The 21,003-nt window shown below is 39.4% G+C and overlaps 1 protein-coding gene across 1 annotated transcript in view; it reads right to left on the bottom strand.

Annotated features, from left to right (window-relative positions):
* NIPAL2 (NIPA like domain containing 2) overlaps positions 1-21,003 on the bottom strand; it is a 52,070-nt gene that overhangs the window by 14,204 nt on the left and 16,863 nt on the right. The window contains 4 exon segments of the mRNA XM_068184169.1: positions 3,651-3,772; positions 5,749-5,808; positions 15,288-15,459; positions 19,752-19,820. Coding sequence (XP_068040270.1) covers positions 3,651-3,772; positions 5,749-5,808; positions 15,288-15,459; positions 19,752-19,820 — 423 coding nt within the window.

The following is a 21,003-nucleotide window of genomic DNA, read 5'->3' as shown; positions in this document are numbered from 1 at the left end:
AACTGTGAACTCTGCTTCCCTCACCCGTGCAAACCTGAGCACCAGTCACTCTTACCAGACCCTTGGTGTGGTTACCACAGGTTGTACCGAAACCCATGAGACAGCCCTGCTGCAGGCAGCTGCATTGATTCATTTTATATCCTCTAGACAATCGCAGCAGGGGGAAGCACCATCATCTATCGCATCACTGAGATTTCAAACTATGCAAGAACAATCATCCAAAAACAAGTCAAGGGACAGTCACTGACTCAAACTGTTCCATCAGAGCAGCTCTGTCATTCCAGTCCCTCTTCTACCTCAGTCCAACCCCCTGAGTGGCAGGTAGTGCCAAGCAGCACCAGCTTTGACTGAACCAGGTCATCATAGCTGGCTCTGTCCATCAGCCTTCTGTTGGTCCTCATCGTTTCATCATCTCTTCTCTTGCTAAAGCTACAATGAAGCTCCACCATGATCTCCTCCTGCTTAAAAACAAACCAACCCACTAAGAAGACACATCTGAAAGGAAACAACCAAGCAAAATGATCAAAAGGACACTGGAGTCCCTGATAGCAGCTCTGGAAGGGGTGCACAGGTCTGTGTGTGTCACCACCTCTACCTCCTGGGGAAACCCCAAGAGTAGCCATGGTGCAGGGCCAGAGATGGCAGTGCTGTGGCCAAACCTAGGGAGATAAAATGATGTTTGCTTTTCAGGGCTGCTGTTTAGGTTTACTCAGCTCTGTCAAGTTTCACATACTCAGCTGGAAATCCAAACAATTAGTTCTCAGTGCTGCCCAGCAGCCTAACTATTCTTCTGTGGTTCTCTGCCACTTGGTGACCCACCTACAGGTCATCTTTAATCAGAAGACAAGGGAGAGTCTGTGACAATTAAGTTACACTGCAAGCAGAGTACATGGCTCCTAAAAGGGCCTCACACAGCTGGGGTGCCCCAGCTGCTGCCTAAAATTGTCTCCTGAGAACTACCCAAAACATCGCTTAAGTCTCATCACTGATAGCTGTGGTAGTGGTAAATATGAAGTCCAGGAATGGGAAGCTTCACATACTCTGTTTAGAGGAAATGAAGGAACTTTACCTGCATACGGTCATCTTTGCTATTACAACTAATCTCTACTGAGGTCTCCTCAAGCCCACATTTCATCAACATTTTTTAATAATCATATTTTCCATGTTTCTAAGCTCTATCAGCAGGCACCAAAACACAATGCCACATTGGCTCCCTCAAATACTTTGCTGGCATATTCAGGATGGTCTTCTAGGCACTTCAAAAGAAAAGCAGAAATGTTTTGAACCTGATTTTGCAGAGATTAAATATTAACAACCCAATTCTTACTATGCTTCTGTTTAGGGAAACCTAACAGCTTAATCTATGATTTATGTCTTCTGTAGATATTCTAAGTGCACATAAGCAAAAGAGAAAAAAACAAGCTAGGGTAGTCATTCTTGCTCAGACATAATTATGCTACTGCAGAGTCTCAGAAGGTGATTCAAAGTTGTCTTGTGGGAATTAGAGGCTACTTCTGCAGAACACACCAGTGGAGTGCCACATGGGGATGGTTTACCACCCACAGAAAATATTTTGTACCATTGGATCTTTGTATTTCTCAGCAGACCACACTTTGGGGCTATTTTTACAAAGATTGTTGGACTGCATTATACTTCTGTACTGTCTCCTCGTTGTATATTTATACTGGAAATTCTGCAATTTCTGCTGCACTTTTTTATATCTCAACAGCCAAACTGTGCTAGGCATTTTACAATCAATTTTGAAGAGCTTGTTCCCTGCCCAAAGAGAATGTTTACAGCAGGGTTTGCATGATCTTCCAGCAGCATGCCAGGGTAATCAGGCTGATATCTCAGTCTCTTGTGGAGCCTTTCACTCGTCCCCTTTCTTTGGTCAGAGGAAGCTCAACACAGATGAATGCACAGAACAGAAGGAACACAAAGTTTGATATATTGTTGAGTCAAGATTTGCTCTGAATTTGCTCCGTATTTGCTCCATCCTTCCCTACAACCTATGCTATACATGCAGAATTAGATGCTGGCTGAGGTAGGGAAAAGTGATAAGAGGAGAAATGAAGTTCTGAGGTTACCTACTACCTTGTCACAATGTCTCCTAAGAAGAACACAGCACAGTCTTCCTACGCATTCAGTTGTATTCTGGAAAACTTTTCCTGAAGATAAGTCAAAAAAGTCCTCAGGTGGGGAAAAACCCTTTTCCAGGAACCTGTTGTTTTCAAAAATTGTGAATGGTATATCACACAGAAATTTCTAGTGTCACTGAGAGTGGGTAGGGAGTTTTCTCTCTCCACCATTTCTACACGAAGGGCCGAATCAACAATTTAAAATCAGTGTCTAAAATGTTAGGCTACTTTATCATCTAAAAGTGGAACTGCGTGGTAGAGGGTGATATTCAGTAGGAAAGAAAGAGCATTGATATCCCTATTTTGAACTTCCTCCTCTTACTCTGCTGATTGCATTAACTTCTTGAAGCTCTTGTAGATGCTGAAGCTACCCTTACTGAGTACCCCAAAACTCTTGGGTATTGCCTTGAACAGCCTCTCTACTGCCTGATTGAAAGTAGATGTTGTGACTTATACAGCATGAATATTAATTTTTTCCACTGAGCTGAATCAGCATTTCAGGATCTTTTAAGTGGCACAAAAAATTGGAAGAGAGTTTAAAATGCACAATTAATTGAAAGAGAGGATCAACATGTTTTATGATAGCATGTAATTTGTGTTTAATCAGTAGTTAATGGATAGTTAGATGCATGTAAAGTCTGCAGGTTGGCTAAAAGATTAACGTCCTTAAACTGTCTACTTGGTGGCTTTCTGAGATTCCTACTAAGAAAAGCCTGGGCACTAAGAACCTAACTTGAGTGAGTCCCTGTTCTGGGAAATAGTAACTGCTTCTGAAGCTCCTATATTGCATCTTTTACATTCAGCTGGAGGAAAACATTTTCAGCTTTCCAGAGGAAAAGGGGGACAGAAATTCATCCTACTCACTCTGGTCTTGTTCCTGATGTTAATGAAATACATCAAAGAAGATGTATGGTGTTTGAAGTTTGTATACAGATACTTTAATTAAAATGGTATTTTTGTATTTGAATTCTATCTCAGGTTCAGATTAACCTAAGTGGCAGTGAAGTAGGCCACCTCTTCACATCTCAGCTCCATACAAAGCTCCTTTCAGCCAGGCTTAACAATATGGGAATAAAACAGAGTGATGTGAAAGATTAAAAGCAGGACCAAGAATATGGATAGCCTGATTTTTAAAAGCACAATTCCATCACATTCCAGAAAAGCCCTGAAACTTAGATGTACAGGCAGACAGGATGGCATGATCACATATACAGGAAATTTAAACAGTACCAATATTTAGGTTTTCCCTCAAGTTCCCCAAGTATCAAAATCTTTCCACTCTTGTTAATCCTTCACAATTATGACTTTCCCCTGAAATGTAGTTTAAAATTATCTTTTGTTGCTGCATATTTTCAGTTTGGATTCAGTAGAATGATGAGGGACTTTCTTTCCTTTGAAAATCACACAATTTATCTTCAGGAGCAGTTCTTCTACCACTAATTTATAATGCTATAAAAAGCCCAGTAACCCGGTTTTTTCTGATTAAGGGAGTAGTGTGAACCAGATACTCACTGAATATACCAAAAAAGGCCAGCTCACTAAGTAATTCTGCACTTGTCTTGCTGTGAGCTCCTGAGGTACATTTGGAATGAATGTCACCAACAAGTATATCCCTGTTATTGTCAGTGTTCCTCCTTTAAAGAAAAGGACATGTTACTTTGGCAATACAGTATTTGGTAATCGTCGTCATACTTGATCTCCAGCTGATTTTAAAATAGTTTCTAGAAGAAAATTTAAGTCAATTTAAACACATCTATACTTAGGCAATGGGATTGCCTTGCATTTGTGGTATTATCTAGTCTAATTTTTATTAAAGACTCAAAGAATTTTGGAAATGTGAAAAAAAGTTGTCAGTAAAGCCATGTGAATTAGGGCTCCAACTCAAAAATGCATTTTCAAATACTGTCAATTCTAAATCCAAGCATATGACAAAGGAGAATTAATCCTTTGTATTTCTCCCAGGCACAAAGTGCATCACGCAAACTTAGCCTGAGCTGAAAGGACAAGTTTCCTACTAGTGCATTCAGCTAGGTCATTAGCCAGTGTAAACAAACATGACTGTCCCAAAGTCAGTGTGGCCACAGAGATCTGCACCAGCCATCAACCTGCCCTGGAAGCATCAGATGCAACACACAGCTGCCAGTCCAGTGCTCAAGTGAAGCTGTCATAGGGCCAGCATTCTGGCTGTTCCCTGTTGTATTTGCAGATCTATGAACTGTTTTATAAAAGGATGATTTGCAATAGACTGGTCAGCCACTAGGTTGCCAGGGCCCCGTTTCAAGGTCAAACTTGCATTATTATGCATTTAATAAAAATCTGCAAGTTCTGTCTTGTGGACATCTGCCTGTGACAAACACAGATGTTCACTGAAGTATCAAGATAGAAGTGAGATGATCCTAAGATCGTAAACTGTATTGGATTAAGGAAGATATTAGCTAATCAATTTTTCTTAAAGAAATCTTTAAAATTCTTGGTAAACCTATAAATTGGTGTGGAATGCAAGGCTCAGGAATACAAAACAAAGCACATCCGGAGAGATTTGTTGGCACTGCTATCTCAAACAGCTCCCTTGGAAAAGCAGAACTGTGCTATATTTATGTGCTTGCAAAACCATCACCATATTTCCCATCATACAGCTCATTCTTATGGAATGTAGCAACATTGTTAAATCCATCTTGCAAAGTCAAACTCACAGAAATAAAATAAATCAGCTGAACACTAGTTAAAGCAACACACAGTGTTTAAGGCCATAAGGGAAACATGATCAGTGAAGGGAGGGGGGGTTTGAATTTAGCAGCTGAGCTGGCAAACTTGGATTCCAAACCTAAATAAATCATATATAGTATTCCTGGAACGATACTGAACAGATCTCTCCAACACATTCATGAGAACAGCTGTCCTCACTACAGTTTGGACAATCAAGCCTAGATGTTAGGAACCCACAGAAATATCAGGTGCCCTGCATCAGGTGCATTGTCCCAGTTGAGATGGCTTGGTGTAAAGCCCAAACCCTGAAATGTGCTTTTTTTCCTCACTATTACTGTGTTCAAGGTGGGCAGTTTTGATATGCAAAAAAATCTTGGACACAGACAAAAAGTTGACAGGCTTTTACAGTGAAGACCACATTTCCCAGCTGAACACTTGACAATATGATTATTTGTTCTTTGAAGTGATAAAACTAAAACCAAAGGGAAGTTATCACTTTAAATTGAGCTTGAATTTTTGTGCAATAGCTATGCAATAAGAAAAAAAATCTTATATTTGAATAAGTAACTTGATAACTTCCCTGATTTTATTAATTCTGTGTTGTACTCATGAAGATAATACTAAAGACAACCTCAGAGGCAAAAACAGAACATGAAAATAAATCTGAGCAATAAGGACACATAAGGAATGAGTTATGGTTGTAAGAGCAGAGGATTTGGGAATACAGTCTTTTCCTCATGCACTGAAGATTCTCTCTCTTTTTATCACTTTTCCCCAATTTTGAAAGTATCTGCCTTGAAACACTTGCTTGGGAAAGTGGGAGTGTGAAGGTGGGGGGCTGATGAGAGTTACAGCTTGCTAAGCATATGGCAGCACATGTCTAAATTAGCAAATGCTTACTTACCCAATATATCAGCAGTCCTCATGGTCTTCTTCAGGAAAAAGACAGAAATAAATGCACTACCTAGAATAGATATAAAAAGACCTTTATATATATGTACATATATTTTGTAGAATATCAAGTGCTATAGCAAAAACCTGCCCTGGGACAAGTTTAAATATATCTCATGGGTGTTGTTGCACCATACCATGATATAAACAGCCAGCAGCCCATTCCTGCAAGGCACCAAAACTCGGCTTCTGTAAGATTTCAGACATATCCACAGGCTCTTACGTGGTTGAAAAGATGCAATACCCTTTTTATTTCCCATGCAGGGACACTGCTTAAACTGCTTTGATTCAGTCATATGTGGAAATGTCAGGGAAACTGGGCACTGATCAACCTTACTGTTTCACTACCCATTTGGCTACCAAGTCACTGTGTGGACTTGCTCTAGGCAAATTGCATCATGGAACAATAAAATTCTGCTTCTTTAGTCTTCAATGTATTAGAAGCTTATAAGCAAAGTAACAGCAGTACAACTGAGAAGAGGAAAGTCACTGCAAAAACCTAGTATTTTGTATGATCTAAGTGGTCATGACTGCAGGCAACCAGGGAGAAAACCCCACACATGTATGGAAGCACTGTCCATGGTCTTTCACAGTGGCTTGCTCTGAGGAAGGAGAAAACTGGAAGTGAGTCCTAGAAATTATTTCCTGTTTTCTGGGAAACACTTTCTCTTGTTCAGCTCTTGCATCTGACCTCTGCCAGCTTCTAGTCCTGCCTCTTCAGGATGGGCAGCAGTGGGGAGATGAGCAGCAGCAGCAGTGGTTAGGGCAGGTTTTGTGGTTAGCAGCTCAGTGTGGACATGTGCTAGAGAGGAAAGAAGGGCTTTGAACTTAGGATGGATGAGACTGGGAGACATGCCTCTATTCCAGCACACATCTACCTCTAAAAAGAAAAAGAGGCTGGATAAAAGAGATGAGTAAAGTGCTCTGTGAGAGGTGCATCAGCAATGTTAGATTCATTGAGAAACCTCAAAAGAAAAACTGCTCAGGAGGGACAGTGAAGAGACACATTGAAACAGAATCATGGGACGCTCCATACTTGTCTACAGCATGGTTTATTCTTGAAATAACAGTTCAACATTTTTACAACTATCTTTGCCTCTTTGTTGTTCTCATGGAAAATTTAATTTGTGGTTAGCTTGTGGATGTACTCTAGAAAAATCTAGAGAGGTTCTTACCAAGAGGTAAACAGAGAAGTGGAATTCAGCATCAGGCCTCTGTTTTCCAGTCAGTAGAAGATCAGATAGAGCAGAAGTCATAAAATTAAACTGTAGCAAGAGTGATGGAGATCTGTGCAAACAAGTAAGTGCAATATAAGGATCTTCAACTGAAAATGCCTCATTGAAATTAAGTTGCCTGACAAGGTTTTCTTTATTCAACTTTTCAGTGATGACTTTGCTGGAGTGAAGACACTGATAGTATCCAGGCAACACTGGTAATAGCAGAGCTACTTAGGTTTAGAAAAAAAAGAAGGGACAAAAACCAGGAAAGAAGCTGCAGCATCCAAGATAGTGCAGGAATTAATTACTGCTCTGTCTTCCTGCTCTCATAGCTTTTACAAATCTCACCTCAAACCACTCACCTAGACAGTCTCTGTCACAGCAAAGAGCTGCTGCTTAAAGGACTGATACCTCAGTGATTTTTTTGCTGTTCTTTTTGTTTGTTTGTTTGTTTGTTTTGAGTACTCCATGTCTGGACTCTCTGCATTCAGCAGAAGTCTAGTAAATGCAATTCCACTGTTGGCATCCAATTTGGAGTAAGATGAGTTATACCCAAATGTCAACTTACAGGGATTGCAACCTCTGAGGCTGGCAGTGGACACAAGGAGGTGCTGGAATGCAGCCAGATAATGAAACTTTAATAATGCATTAAATATAATATAATTCTTTAATAATGCATTCAAATACAGCAAGCCCTGTCTCCAGAGATAGCTGGTATTGCACCAGAGATCATGAGCTTAACAGAATCCATGTATAATTAATACTCTATGATGTAGAGAAATATGTAGAGGAATCTAAAAATAGGAGAGGTTTTAAAAACACATACTAGACCATCTGGGAGTAGAGAAAAACCTGCTGTAGGAAGGGAGGTACTGTTGTAGATGTCGACGAACCCAATGGGAAGAATGATGATGTCTGACTTAGTTCAGAAGGCTGAATGATTTCTTTATTGTAATTATGCTATGATTCATTAATATACTACATAAAAGAGGATACTAAAAACTACATGCTACTTTCTCTATCATATCTAATTCACTCACAACTTGTGACCCTGTTCTCATGAGTCCAGACACAGGTGGATCTGATTGGCCATCAGGCCCAAACAATCCACCGTGATCCAACCAAATGATCACTCTAGGTAAACAATTCTCCACACACATTCCACAAGAGAAAAACAAGAGGCAAAAATAGAAATTGTTTTTTCTTTCACTTCTCTCTGTGTACCTTTATAAAAATCTTGAGAGAGAGAAAAATGTACTTACTACAAGGTACAACTCCAAGGAATGAGACCCAGGCACTACTCTGAACACAAAGGACAACTGTCTCTGGGGTAAGCTGCCAATGCTCCAGTTGCATTCAAGTGAAGAAGAAAAGGAAACGGGGTAAATATAAGAGAATAAGCAGAGAAGAGTTGCACAGACCTGATATGATGCTAAAAGACATACATGACTGATCAGAAGCCGCACAAACTCTGGCTGTTACCTCCAGGACAAAAATTTAAGCAAGTTATGGTAGCATGGCCAAGAGAACATGATATTTTAATTTTACTTTTGTTAGTTTTCCTGGGTTTAAGCTCCCAGGTTTTATCTTGGGGTAGTCTTCCATATTCTTCAATTTTCAAGGTAGGCTTGAATCAGATTAAAGCAAAGAATCCAAGAGCTGATTGTCTTGTTGCAGATGGGTCAGGGAGGAGGAGTATGAAAGGAGCCCTGGGAATGCAGGCTGGTGTTGCCAGGTTTCTGCTGGCTTTGCAGCCTTTTCTGGCTGGCGAGACAAATGACAGACATCAAAGTGCTCCCCAGGAGCCCAGTGAGAAATCCACAGCCCTCCAAGCTCTGCTCCTCTTCCTTAGCTCCTTTGTGCTCCCACTTACAACCTCGGGTGCACTCAGTTGCTTAAGACATTAACTCCTCCTGAAGAGGCAGTCTAATACACTATGCCAAAAGGCCAACACGTGCTCTCTGCTCTCCTCTCTGCTGGATGGCCTCCAAGCTGATCCTGCTTTAAGCCAGAGGCTGGGTTAGGCACTTCCTAAGGTTCCTTCTAACCTGAGTTATCCTAGGATTTGTGAACTCCTTGCAGGAGTAAGTGGGCATCCAGAGGCTAACAACTAGGCCTACCAGATATATGAATATAAGCCCTTACTGTATCCCAAATTCAGCTCTTAAATGAAGACCTGCTGAAACTTCCTAGACTGTCCTCTCCTTTAGCACCCTCCCTCAGATCACAGGTGAGGTGTCTTGAATCTTCCTACCTCTCCTCCTCTCTACCAGTGATGTTATACCCCCATACTTTCCTCCAAGCCCACTTCCCCTTGATTTCACCCCATCACCACAGTGTAAATTTAATTCTCTACCACTCAGCCCAAATTTTTCCTTTCCCATTCCGGACTTCTTTTGCTCTTCCTCCACAAAAACTGTGCTTCCTCCTCCTCTACCATTATACTGATAAGAGAAATAATTTATTGAACATTATGTTTCAGTCTGTGAGTGAATAGACTGAGAAACTTGGGCAATTGCTGTGCTAAAAAGTATGAATACATCATTGCAATGGTTTTTTTGTTTGCTTTCTTTTTAAAAAAAAACATAGAGAGATTGAGGTCTGTGTCAAAGAGAGGAATAGTTTTCTTCTTGTTTTTTTTCTTTTTTTTAATTGGTTAGCAATAGAATACAACAATACAGAAACGCAGACAAAAAATTGTGTCAAAGAGTAAGCTGGCAGTAGCTCGGGAACAAAACAAGCAATTTATCACTGTTCTGAAGCCTTGCTGCTTTTGAACCACTGTCTTTGGGAATGCAACACATGGACAGCCCTAGGCCTGGATTATCAGCCTTCAAGTCATCAAGGCATCCCTGGTTATCTGAGAAGACTTGTGTACTTTTGGGTGAATCAGAGTAATTTTTTAGCTTTTTCACTAATTATTAAGGTTAAACTTCCAAAAGTAGGCAGAGATGCAGTTCCCATTCCCAGTGACAATGGTTGCTAGATGAAGAGAAGGGCAGAAAATCTGTGAGATGATCTGTTAAGGATTAAACATCACAGAACCAACACAACCTAGTGTAATCCTTGAATTTGTTTCATGCCTTGATTGCATGCTTATATTAATATCCATAAATTGAGAAGTAAATAGGTCCTGTAAAATGCTTGTATCTATATGACAAAGCCTTTCTTAATGCTCATGAAACTCAAATGCAAAATATGATTTGACACTACATCAAAATCATGATAAATAAAAACTTATGGGTGGAAAAGGGGGGAAAAGGATTTGTTCAGAAGCTTAATTGTTATCTAAAAATCTTCATTTTCATCATGTAAACCAGGCTGGTTTACATTCATTACTGAATGAATATATTCATTACATATTGAATGATCATACATTCATTGCAGCATGTGAATTTCAATGTAAATTGAAAAAAAAATATTTTTTATTATATGCAATTAAGTGACTTGAGGAAGGGCTGTAATGGTGCTATACATAGCTCAGTCAGCTGCTCATTCTCTTAGGAGAGTGATCATTTACAATCATCTCCATATGTAGGTTTTCTCCAGCACAAATAGAAATAAAGAGCAATGTGATGTGTGGGTTCTGCCACTAGCAGACAATGAATGGTGAGAATCCAGCTCACAAAATAACTCCTTTGCTTCCTAGACATGAAAGCTGCAGCTAGGATTGGGTTTTGTTTGTTTCTTTAAGAAAGGGATAATACACGACAGAAGTAAACGATAGAAAATACATACTGGTTCATAGTATGTATTCTGTGTATTTCGCCCAATCCAGCCATAAAAAACTCAAGTGTGTGTGCATGATTTATTTTTCCTATGCAACACTATTTCACTGTATTTCACTATTAAGCTGTTTTCCTGATACTCAAGCCATTTATGAATATGAATGACCATACTACCTCTTGTTTTTACTGTCAAATCTTACACAAAATAGTTTTTGTAACAACTGTTCTTAACTTCAAATATTATTATACCCTTTCTTTTCCTCTTTTTGATTTCTAGATGAGCTTTATGCATTATTTAAAAAGATTAGTGCTCTCCTCATAAATGTGTAGGCTGCTTACACTACTGTCTTCTCCAACAGTTTTCAAAAAAAAAAAATCCACAAAATTTCATATTTGTTTTAAATGTTCATTCTCTTAATCTTAACAGATTCAGTCAGATAAAGGCAGTTAAACTCACCCATGCAGAAGAACACTTTACCAGTGGTCTGGATGAAATACCAAGGGAAGAGAACTAGATATTATTCAAAGAGTATTGCGCCTCTCTCAGTTTGTGCAACAATATTTCACTTTGAGACCAAGCATTTACTCTCTTTTATGCAACTTAAGGGTGTGCTTCTATCTAATCAAGCAGTTTAAGTTCACACAGTTGATTTTGCCCTAAATCAGTTGAGCAGTGCTCAAGTTACGGGAATGCAGTTGCTGGCAGTCACATTGCAAGATGTGACTTCAAAGTATGCTTTATATGAACAGACCTTCAGCCCATCTTCCAAGCTGAAGTGATTCAGGACCCTCCCAGTACTGAAAACTTGAAGATGCTTCAATCCATCCCAAACACAAGCTATTGTGGTCTGCCACAGAAAAATCTGGAGAGATGATGAGTTACATAGTGCATTTAATTGCTGCAGCACAAATGACACCTGGGAACAAATTCATTACATCTAATTGACTTCCAAAACCTGTTCTTGGTTTATATGATGGATATTAATGCTCCACTGAATACAAAGAAAGACATTACAGATACCTCTTGACAGCTGTCTTGCACACTGAACCTGGAACATTTCTAACATGATCAAAGATTAGTACTGGAAAAGTGGTGAACAAAACATGAAACAGTTTTCCCCATTTGAGAAACTGCTCAAAAGAGAGACCATTATGGTGTGCTTAACTCTGGAACTTGGATTATAGAACATACACACTGCAGAGAGAAGGAAAAACCCTGAAAATCTTTTTTTTTTTTTTTCATTTTCAAGACAAGTACAAATCAAATATTTTAAAGAATAGTTTGGTGAATGTTACATAGATATCATTAGTAACAGAGTCCTCAGAATTCCAAGGTCTTGGGCCACAAAGATGTTACATTACAGTGAGTGGGAGAAATCCATTTCTACAGAGAATCTTCCTAAAGTACCTCAGGAATATAACTTTCTTAAGTCTGAAGCCTCCCACTGGTGTTTACAAGGAGCATAGAAAAATGCAAAGGGATCTTAACAATGCCAGGCTAGGTGAGGCAAGTGTAAAACAACTCCCCACAGAATGATGAAAACTGCAGAAGAAATGGTCTCCAATGCCACTGACCTTTCCTCACCTTTTCCATCCCCAAGTCATTTCTGCAGGCAAAAGCAAGATGAGGAGCTAAAAACCACTGCAACCTAAAATTACCCAAACTATGTGTAAAACATAAGTTTTACTTTTTAAGTATAGAAAGTTTCTTAATGATCACATCAAACATGTATTACTCCTCCACTTTTAAATTAAAAATTTACTAATTTCTCCTCTTGAAGAAAACAACTGCTGTCTCCTCAAACTATTTTAAACCCTGAACAGATGTAGAGCTTGCATCATTGCAACCACACACAGAAATACTTCCACTATGTAAGAAGGAAAATATATCATTTTTCTAGCTAAATTATATAAAAAAAAAATCTCTTGGCATCATGCCAATTAATAATCTTTGGTGCTGTATTCTTTTTAAAACAAGACACTGGAACAATCCAGCTCAATAGAAAGAGACACAAAGTTTTCACTATTTAATTGATACCGGGTTGAGTGCAAAATCCAGTTGGATGCAGTTAAATGTGGTAGCAGAGCATAATAGATGTTGGCTCCATCTATTTTAAGATGCTTCCCGCCTCAGAAGTCTGGAGATATATGATGGGTACAGCCCAAATCCATTCTGGGCAGAGACTCCAGTCTGCCGTATCCTCCTCCAAACCCCGGTTTCCAAGCAAAGGAAACTCTCCCTGCAAACCCAGAGTCATGGAGACCTGCAGAGAATCCCCTAGATGACTGGACATACTGCAAAGCACATTTCCCCTCAGCATACCATATGTACTGCATTTCCAATGTCAGTGAGAGTCAGCCCTTACCATATGGGACATGTTGACACCGAATTTGGGAACAAAATGCTTCTCAGAAGGTTGGACTTAGGGTTCAGGTATGCATTTGGAGTTTGTTATCAAGTACTTAATTTGTTTATTAAAAAAAAATTAATTTATGAAAGACACACATTCAACAATGCCTCAAAAACACCTGTAAGCTAGACTCTGCAAAGGCCACCCTCCACCACTTAAAAGTGGTCACAACTTAATGAGAAAAATATTTCTTGACCTTTTAAATTGGAAAACCTGCTGCCTAAACTACCCTTGGCCCAGTTGTTAGCAGATGATGTGCACATGACTTGGGCAGTTCATCATTGCCCTAAATGATGAACTCTTTGGAAATTGAAAGGATGCTCTCTCTCTGGCTTTAATTTCAGAAGACAGGAAAGTATCTTGCAGTAGGAAGTGTTACTGGGAAGTTATTGCTGTAATTGGCTGTCTTCATGATTTTTACTTGCTCTTCTTTAAGGGAATGTTTGCTAGACTAAATAAAATTTCAGATATTTCTGTTGTTGGGGCTGTGAAATGGATACTGTCAGCTGATTTATGGGAATGGAATATAAGATATTAAAGTGCTTTCTAGGATCTTCCAGAATAAGTATTCTGGGACAGTTAAAAAAAATAAAAGTGGATGAGAATTTTGGTAAGACATAACAGTTAGGAAAATGGTTTCTTGGTATTTGTTGTAAGTAAGGGAAGTGGAGAATGAAGGAATCACCAGATGCAACATTTCTTCTTTTACTAAAGCAAAGAAGGAATCTGCTCAGATAAAAATCAATCCTAAATGTGATCTCATCTTTTTCAGTTTAATAAATATTGGAATTTTTCTTTCAACTCACTGCTCTTTGCTTTTTCTTTCTAATTTTCTATATTTGCATTTTTTTCTGTTTGGACAACAAATGAGATTAGCCAATATTCTTTGATGTTCAGAGATGTCTTACAATGCCTACAATTGTTACAGATATAACTACTGCCACCAAAATCACACTGGGATATTCATGTTAATTTACATTTTCATCTCAGGTAATATGTCATTCCTTTCTTTGAGAACTCTTTCCTACTATGATGAACTAACATGGCTTTATATCTGAAATTCTGCAATAGTTTAACTTTGAAGGTTGCAGTAAATTGCCTGCAGTTTCCTTCTCCCTCTTTCTCTGCTAGATTGCACCTACATAATGTTAGCTGCTTCCTTCCACTACAGCTGCAGTCCACTGGGAAGGTATTTAATGTTTTCTACCTTCCCATGGAGAATCACTCACTGCAATGTCACTTCCAAGCATGCAAATGGTAGCTGGAGACCTTGCAATGTTATCACTTGCCAATAGCAAGTAAATGAGCTCCAGCATATACAGAGCTGTTGAGATCTCTCAGTCCTGGATGTTTCAGCTGTGGATGTGAAGTGACCAGGTTAAGGAATGTAGCTGCACCCTCTATTCCTGTTTTCACAGCTTCTGTACAACATTGCCCTGTCTACCCTGCTTTACACTAGCACAACATAAAGACATATTTTTAAATGTGTGTTACTTTGTCAAAGAAACAGACATCTCATACCTGAGCACCTTAATAACAAAAAAACCCACCTGAAGTAAAGAGTGAGATCCTATCACTTCAGCTAAAGTCCAAATAATCTGTACATAAAGGAACAAAGGAACATGTTTGGTAATGCCCATAAATGTACAAAACATTTCTGGAAATTTCTAGGCCCTTTTTGTCACACACTACAGAGTGTCAAGCAAGTTTGTCCACATCAACATGAATCGTGGTGATGGGCAGCAAACGGGCAGCAGAAACCACTTGGAGTGATGGTAACACAGAAAATGTGTTGTAAGTACTCAGGATCAGAGCACAGCTCTGAGCATGCAGCAGGATGCCCGTCCCCCTCTTTGCTGGCAACACTTACAGCACTGGGCAGGAGCTAGCAGAGCACAGTGACACAAAAGAGAAAACCATGGAAAAAGAAATATATTAGAAGATCCTTTGATTTAAGTAGACAGTTTTTGTCAAACTGTCAGCTCATGTAATTATATGAATAATTTCTTTTCAAACCACGACGTTAACATTTTCCTCTTGGGTTCCTGCTGCAGTTTCTGTGGTATTATTACTCTAGCCAGAAGCAAGCATTTGATTAAAGCACATATTTGAGCAAGAAATGGCAAATGGTCTCACCTATAACAGAAACACATCCCAGTGGAGCGATAAGAGCAATGGGGGCGAATCCATAGGCTGTGAAATTGCCCACCTCTCCAAGCCCCAGGAGGGTAATCCCACACCACCACAGCTTGCTCATGTAGTAGGGCTTCTGCTCTGCTTGACAAGCCAGTTGGAGATGAGCGCATTTCTAGAAAATTAATTATTAGGAACAGGCATGAGTAGAAAGACCTCCATTGTGTTCTTATGTCTGACAAAAGTGGAATAATTAAGGGTGCTGTCAACGTCAAATTCCAGGTGCATCGAGGTTTTCTTTTTAAACAGGACTTTGAGCTTGTTATTGCAGAGCTTTGTGTTAACTCAGTGCTGCTTCAGATGTGCTTTCTTAGCCATGGTAGAAAGGGCTGAAAAATTAGGCCTCTGAATAAACCTAAAAAATGCTAAGTGAATACTAGCTAGTGCTTCCTAGCTATCACTGCACACATCTGCTCCTGTCTCAAAGCAAAGCTCAGCAGTTGTGCTCTGAATCTGGAAACACTCAAAGGCATAGTAGAATCAGAACACTCAAAGACGGGGTAGAATCAGAACTGTGGCAACAAACTGGGACAGGGGGAACAGACAACAGGGTGTTCCTGTCTGTGAAACCTATCCTCACCACAAATATACTTTCAAAATGAAAAAGGCAGCACTTAATCACATCTTCTGTAGGGAGGACTTTAAATTAATTAAATAGAATTTATGATTTGACTACAGTCTCCTGTTTGACCTTAGAAGGAGATCATAAGTAAAGCATTATTTTCTAAAGAAAAAACAGTTGGCACAGGCACAACATATACTCAAGTAATACTTCATCAACACTTGCTGTTACATGAAGAAGGTATCATTGGCGCAAGTAGTAATTCTTTTTTCTCTGGCTGTACAGCAAGGACGTGTATATAGCAAGACAATTTTTTTTTTGATCACACTGATCCTCTGAAACAGAGTCCAGGCAGTCCCCATCAAGAAAGTGTCATAACTGGGAATGATGCAATGTTTACCAAATTAATTCTGCAGATTATAATTTCCTTTCTCAAATTACTCTGAAGTCTTTCTGCACATGGGTCAAAAAAGGTGGAAATAAAATGATACAGTTATTACAGTACAAATGGTCATAAAATATTTTTTTTTCTCCATCACTTGATATTTGATTTTAGAAGTGCCCCTGCAGAGCCCAGAGAAGTTGTAAAGGATTTTCCTCATACTCCCATCCTTCTCTGTAGGCTACTTGACAGAGCCTGGGACAAACAGCAGTGTCTAATACTCCATAGTCTTATTCAGTGCTCTTATTGAGAAGATGCAGCACATTACTGCAGCTTCATGCTCTGGAGCGTGCTCAGGGGATTAAAGTCTAGGAGGAAGTTTAGCCCTCCAATGAGAAAAAGAGCAAAAGGAAATAAAACTTGAGCCACCCATCCAAAATGGGTGTTCCATTCATATAAACAAAGAAATAAAAAAAAGCCCAATAAAGATACAAATTAAATTAATATTAAATAATAGTCAAATTATTATTCAAGAAGCCAAGTTTCTGCCAAAAATTAAATAGGACAAATTCTTAACTGAATCCTGAGATGTATTTTCACCCCAGATTCTTGTAGGATTAGCTTTTGAAGGCACAGTGAGATTGAAAAGATGTGCAGCAAACACAGGAAGGTGAGCTCAGCAACTCCCCTACAGCCTTCTTTCTCCAGATGTCTGTTTTCTTTGCACAGTGATGTGTACAAATGGTATTTAGGTGGAGGCTGTTTATAACTCAGCTGAAATACATAGCAAATGATGAGCTGTTCTTTAGTAGACAACCTGCTGGAGGGAAGAGAAGCAGGATAATGGACTACATGGTCAGAAAGGGACAGAACAAAAAAATTTGGCCTGCCTGTCCAGTTAATAGGAGTGTGAAAATAAATGCTGAGATCTAGGGAAAGTCATTATTCATATTGAGAAGATACAGTTACTAAATGAAGACCTAATTTAAAGGATAAAAAAATTTCAGTTTAAATTTTCTGTCACATGGCAAAGAGAGCCATTGGGTTTTCCAAATCAGCATTTAAAAAGCTGATAGTTCAAATCCAGTAAGGGCTGTTATGATTGCAAGTCAATAGAAGCCTGCTTGTATGCCTTGGTACATCCCCTTGCAAAGCATCTACTTTGGCACTCAGTACCCTCAGCAGACAAAAGATATGAAATCTGAACAGCCTCATTATTATGGCTAGACTGAATTTCCACTTCACCTTTACTTTTCTTCACTTCACCTTTATCTTTCCACTTCAGAGGTTTTCCCAGAGCCTGTCCTAGCACTGTAACTACCCACAGGTTGGTACTCATGTTGGAAAGGCAGCAGTCATCTCAACTTGCCTCCTCTGGCTAAACAGGTTTCTTTCTATGGGATTTTTCCAGCTAATGATGTTTAAATAGAAGGGAATCACTGAAGAACCTCTAGCTTTAATAAATTGGGTTTCTATGAACAGAAGCTTTCATATTCCACAACTTCCTATTTCATCCTTTACAGAGAAAGCAATAAGTAGCTCTATATGAGACCTGTACAACTCCTAAAATACTAGCTAGCAAAAACACTTCTGGACAATTTACACAACAATGTCTTCTGTGCTTTAAAAACTTCTGTTAGAAGACCTCAAAATACAATGAAGCCTACAAGATACAGATTATAATGAAAAATGTAACTTTCTACTGAGTATGTATTCTAATTATTAAAACAGAAAGGATTTTATAATTGGCATCCTACAATGCTTTACCAAAGCTGTAAGGGCAACACCTGCCTTTATTTTTATAATTTTAAATAGTGTTTACTCAGATTATTTTATCTTAATTGCAGAAGAAAAACTAAATTGGCCAAAGTTGTTTTGGGGTCCAATATTGTAAAAACCTTTATGTCTGTATGCATTTATGGAACAGGTCCTCAGGGAGCTGACTCAGAAAGATGCCCTCCTTGATCTGCTGTTTGTCAACTCTCGTGAGTGACGTGGTGACTGGCGCCGTCTTGGCCACAAAGACCATGAAATGTTTTGAGTTTAAAATTTTTGTTGACAGGAGGAAAAGTGCAGGAAAACCTCAGCTCTGGACATGAGGAGAGCAGACTTCAGGCTGCTCAGGGAACTAGTTAGAAAAGTCCGCTGGGAAATGTTTCAGTAGTGCTGGGGTCTGTCACTGCTGGTAACTTTTTAAACATCACCTCCTACGGGCACAGGAGCAGCAGTTCCCCAGTGTCAGAAGTCAAGCAGAAGGCTGGCTTGGCTGAACAGGGATCTTCTTTTGGGTCTAAGGCAAAAAAGGAAGGTGTGTTCCCAGTGGAAGCAAGTTCAGGTGACCTGAAAGAATACAGAGATGCAGCTTGCCACTGTAGGGAGAAAATTCATGTGGCCAAAGCTCAACTTGAAGATGGACAGAAATGTGGTGGACAATAACAATAGACGTTTCAGTTTTATAATAGCAAAAGGCAGCATAGAAATAACATCAGCCTATTACAGGATGAGGATGGGCACCTCACAAACAGGGACATGGACAAGGCAGAGGAGTTTAATGCATTCTTTACCTCTGTCTTCAACAGAGATGATGGACCAAGGGGGTCTCAGTGCTCTGAGGTGGAGGACCATGGCTGGGAGAATGATCAAATCCCAGCTGACCCTGAACTTGTGCAGGATCTACTCCTCCAGCTGGATCCCTACAAATCTATAGGGCCTGATGGGATTCATCCAAGAATCCTCAAAGAATGATCTGATGTAATTGCAAAATCTCTCTTGATTTTTGAACTGGGAATCTGGAGAGGTCCCACCTGATTGGGAGCTGGTGAACATTGTCCTAATTTTCAAGAAGGGCAAGAAGGAGAACCCTGAAAAATTCCTGCCAGTCAGACAGGAATCAGAATTGAGACCTGTCAGTCTCAATTCAGTGCCAGTAAAATCAGGGAAAAGATTATTCTGGGAGGTATTGAAAAACACCTCAAGGTCAACGCAGTCATCGGTCACAGCCAGCACAGCTTCATGAGGAGAAAGTTCTGCTTCTCAAACCTGACTGCCTTCTGTAACAGGGTAACCCACCTAGCTGATCTAGGAAAGCCAGTTAATGTAATTTTTTTGGACTTCAGCAAAGCTTTTGATACAGTCTCTTATAGTACCCTTCCTTACTCCCAGGTTCACTGGGACCACAAGTGACTCACTGCTGGTATTTCTTTCTGGCACTTTAAAAGAAGGAGGAGTTATGAATGTTTCTTCTATTCCTGTATGACAATCACAGCACAGAACAGGCTGAGAGCTCCCAACAACTCCCAACTCTTTGCAACTATAACAGGGCACTGCTAGATTACAGTTAATGAAAGAGAGATGGTTTATTAAATGCAACAAAAGTTGCATTTTTAACTTCATCAAAACTAAATTGCAATGTAAGTATTTGCTAAATATAAACAACACTGAATAAAGACAAACCATATCATACCTGTATATTCAAAGAGACACTGATGAGAAAATTTGAAGCAGCAGCAAGTAAAACTCCAAACAGCTGAGTCTGCAAATCACAAAGCAAAGAAATGCAAAAATATTTATTAGTTTAAGAAGAACAATATAATTGTGGTTTTCTGATAGCACATTATGACCCAATCAAAACCAAATTATTGTACTTCTCAGTCACTGGGTTCATGCTGCAGTGAGTAAAGTGATAAGAAATACCTCTGCATAGCTGACTAGGGCTTAGTAGTAGTAAGTAGTAAGTAATAAGTAGTAAGCAGTAAGTAGTAAACAAGTGGGAATGGAAAGGCTTGCTGGTTTTGCTGTCCTTCAGTAGAACACTTTCTTAAATCTCATAAAAGACAAAACTAGACAGTTGAAAACCCCAGACAGGGCTTTTTCCCCTGAAAAAGGACCAAATTTTTACATTATCCAGAAGCAAAGCCATCAGCAATCAAACCATTCCTATTGGAACACAATTATCTTAAGTGCTAACATATCCACTATTTGACAGGGCAGCCAGGAACATAGGTCTCCTGAAAATTTCTTTAATTTATTGTGTCATTTCATTAAATAATTTCCTAATCACGCTGTCTAAATTTCAGTAAGATTTGCAAGCTTTCTATGAAGCCAAGAAATTAAAAACACTCAAGCAGGATTCATTGTTTTAGAAAGAAGTCATTTAAAAATGCCATTTCAGCAAGGTCAAACAACACGGACTTGATAGAACTCCCTGTCCACTCTCAAAATGTTCTGACACGGCAAGTCATCCTAAGTGTATTAAAAACCCATTCAAGGTGATTTCTATAGTGCTGTGAGGAGCCCCATTAGCTTGTAGAGAAGACAAACATACCATCCGTTTTTATAAACAAGGTCATGGTAATATAACCCAGCATAACAAATGTTTCCAGCCTGTAGAGCAGCATCCAACTCTGTGCTTACAGCCTCATGTTTCTTGAGACTTACCCAAGAAGGTCCCTGGACAACTCTGAACAGGCAGTGCCTACCAGCCACAGAGACTGTTACCCCTCAACATTTATAAAGAGCAACATGTTGTCCCAAAAGCACTTGGAGGGGGGATTGTTATTGTGGCTAGATAGTTCCCAGACTAAGCAAAGGCATCCCCAAAAGTGTGAAGAAACAACGGCCTTACTATAAATCAAATATAATACTTAAGCCAAGCAGCAGAATCCAACTGTTTCCAGCCCCTGTGTTTCTGTAGGGGCTTGGAGTCAGCAGGAGAA

This window comes from Anomalospiza imberbis, chromosome 1, assembly GCF_031753505.1.
Source record: "Anomalospiza imberbis isolate Cuckoo-Finch-1a 21T00152 chromosome 1, ASM3175350v1, whole genome shotgun sequence".
NCBI classification, from domain to species: domain Eukaryota; kingdom Metazoa; phylum Chordata; class Aves; order Passeriformes; family Viduidae; genus Anomalospiza; species Anomalospiza imberbis.
Note: the sequence above shows the minus strand (reverse complement) of the source record. Positions and strands in the feature narration are given on the sequence as shown.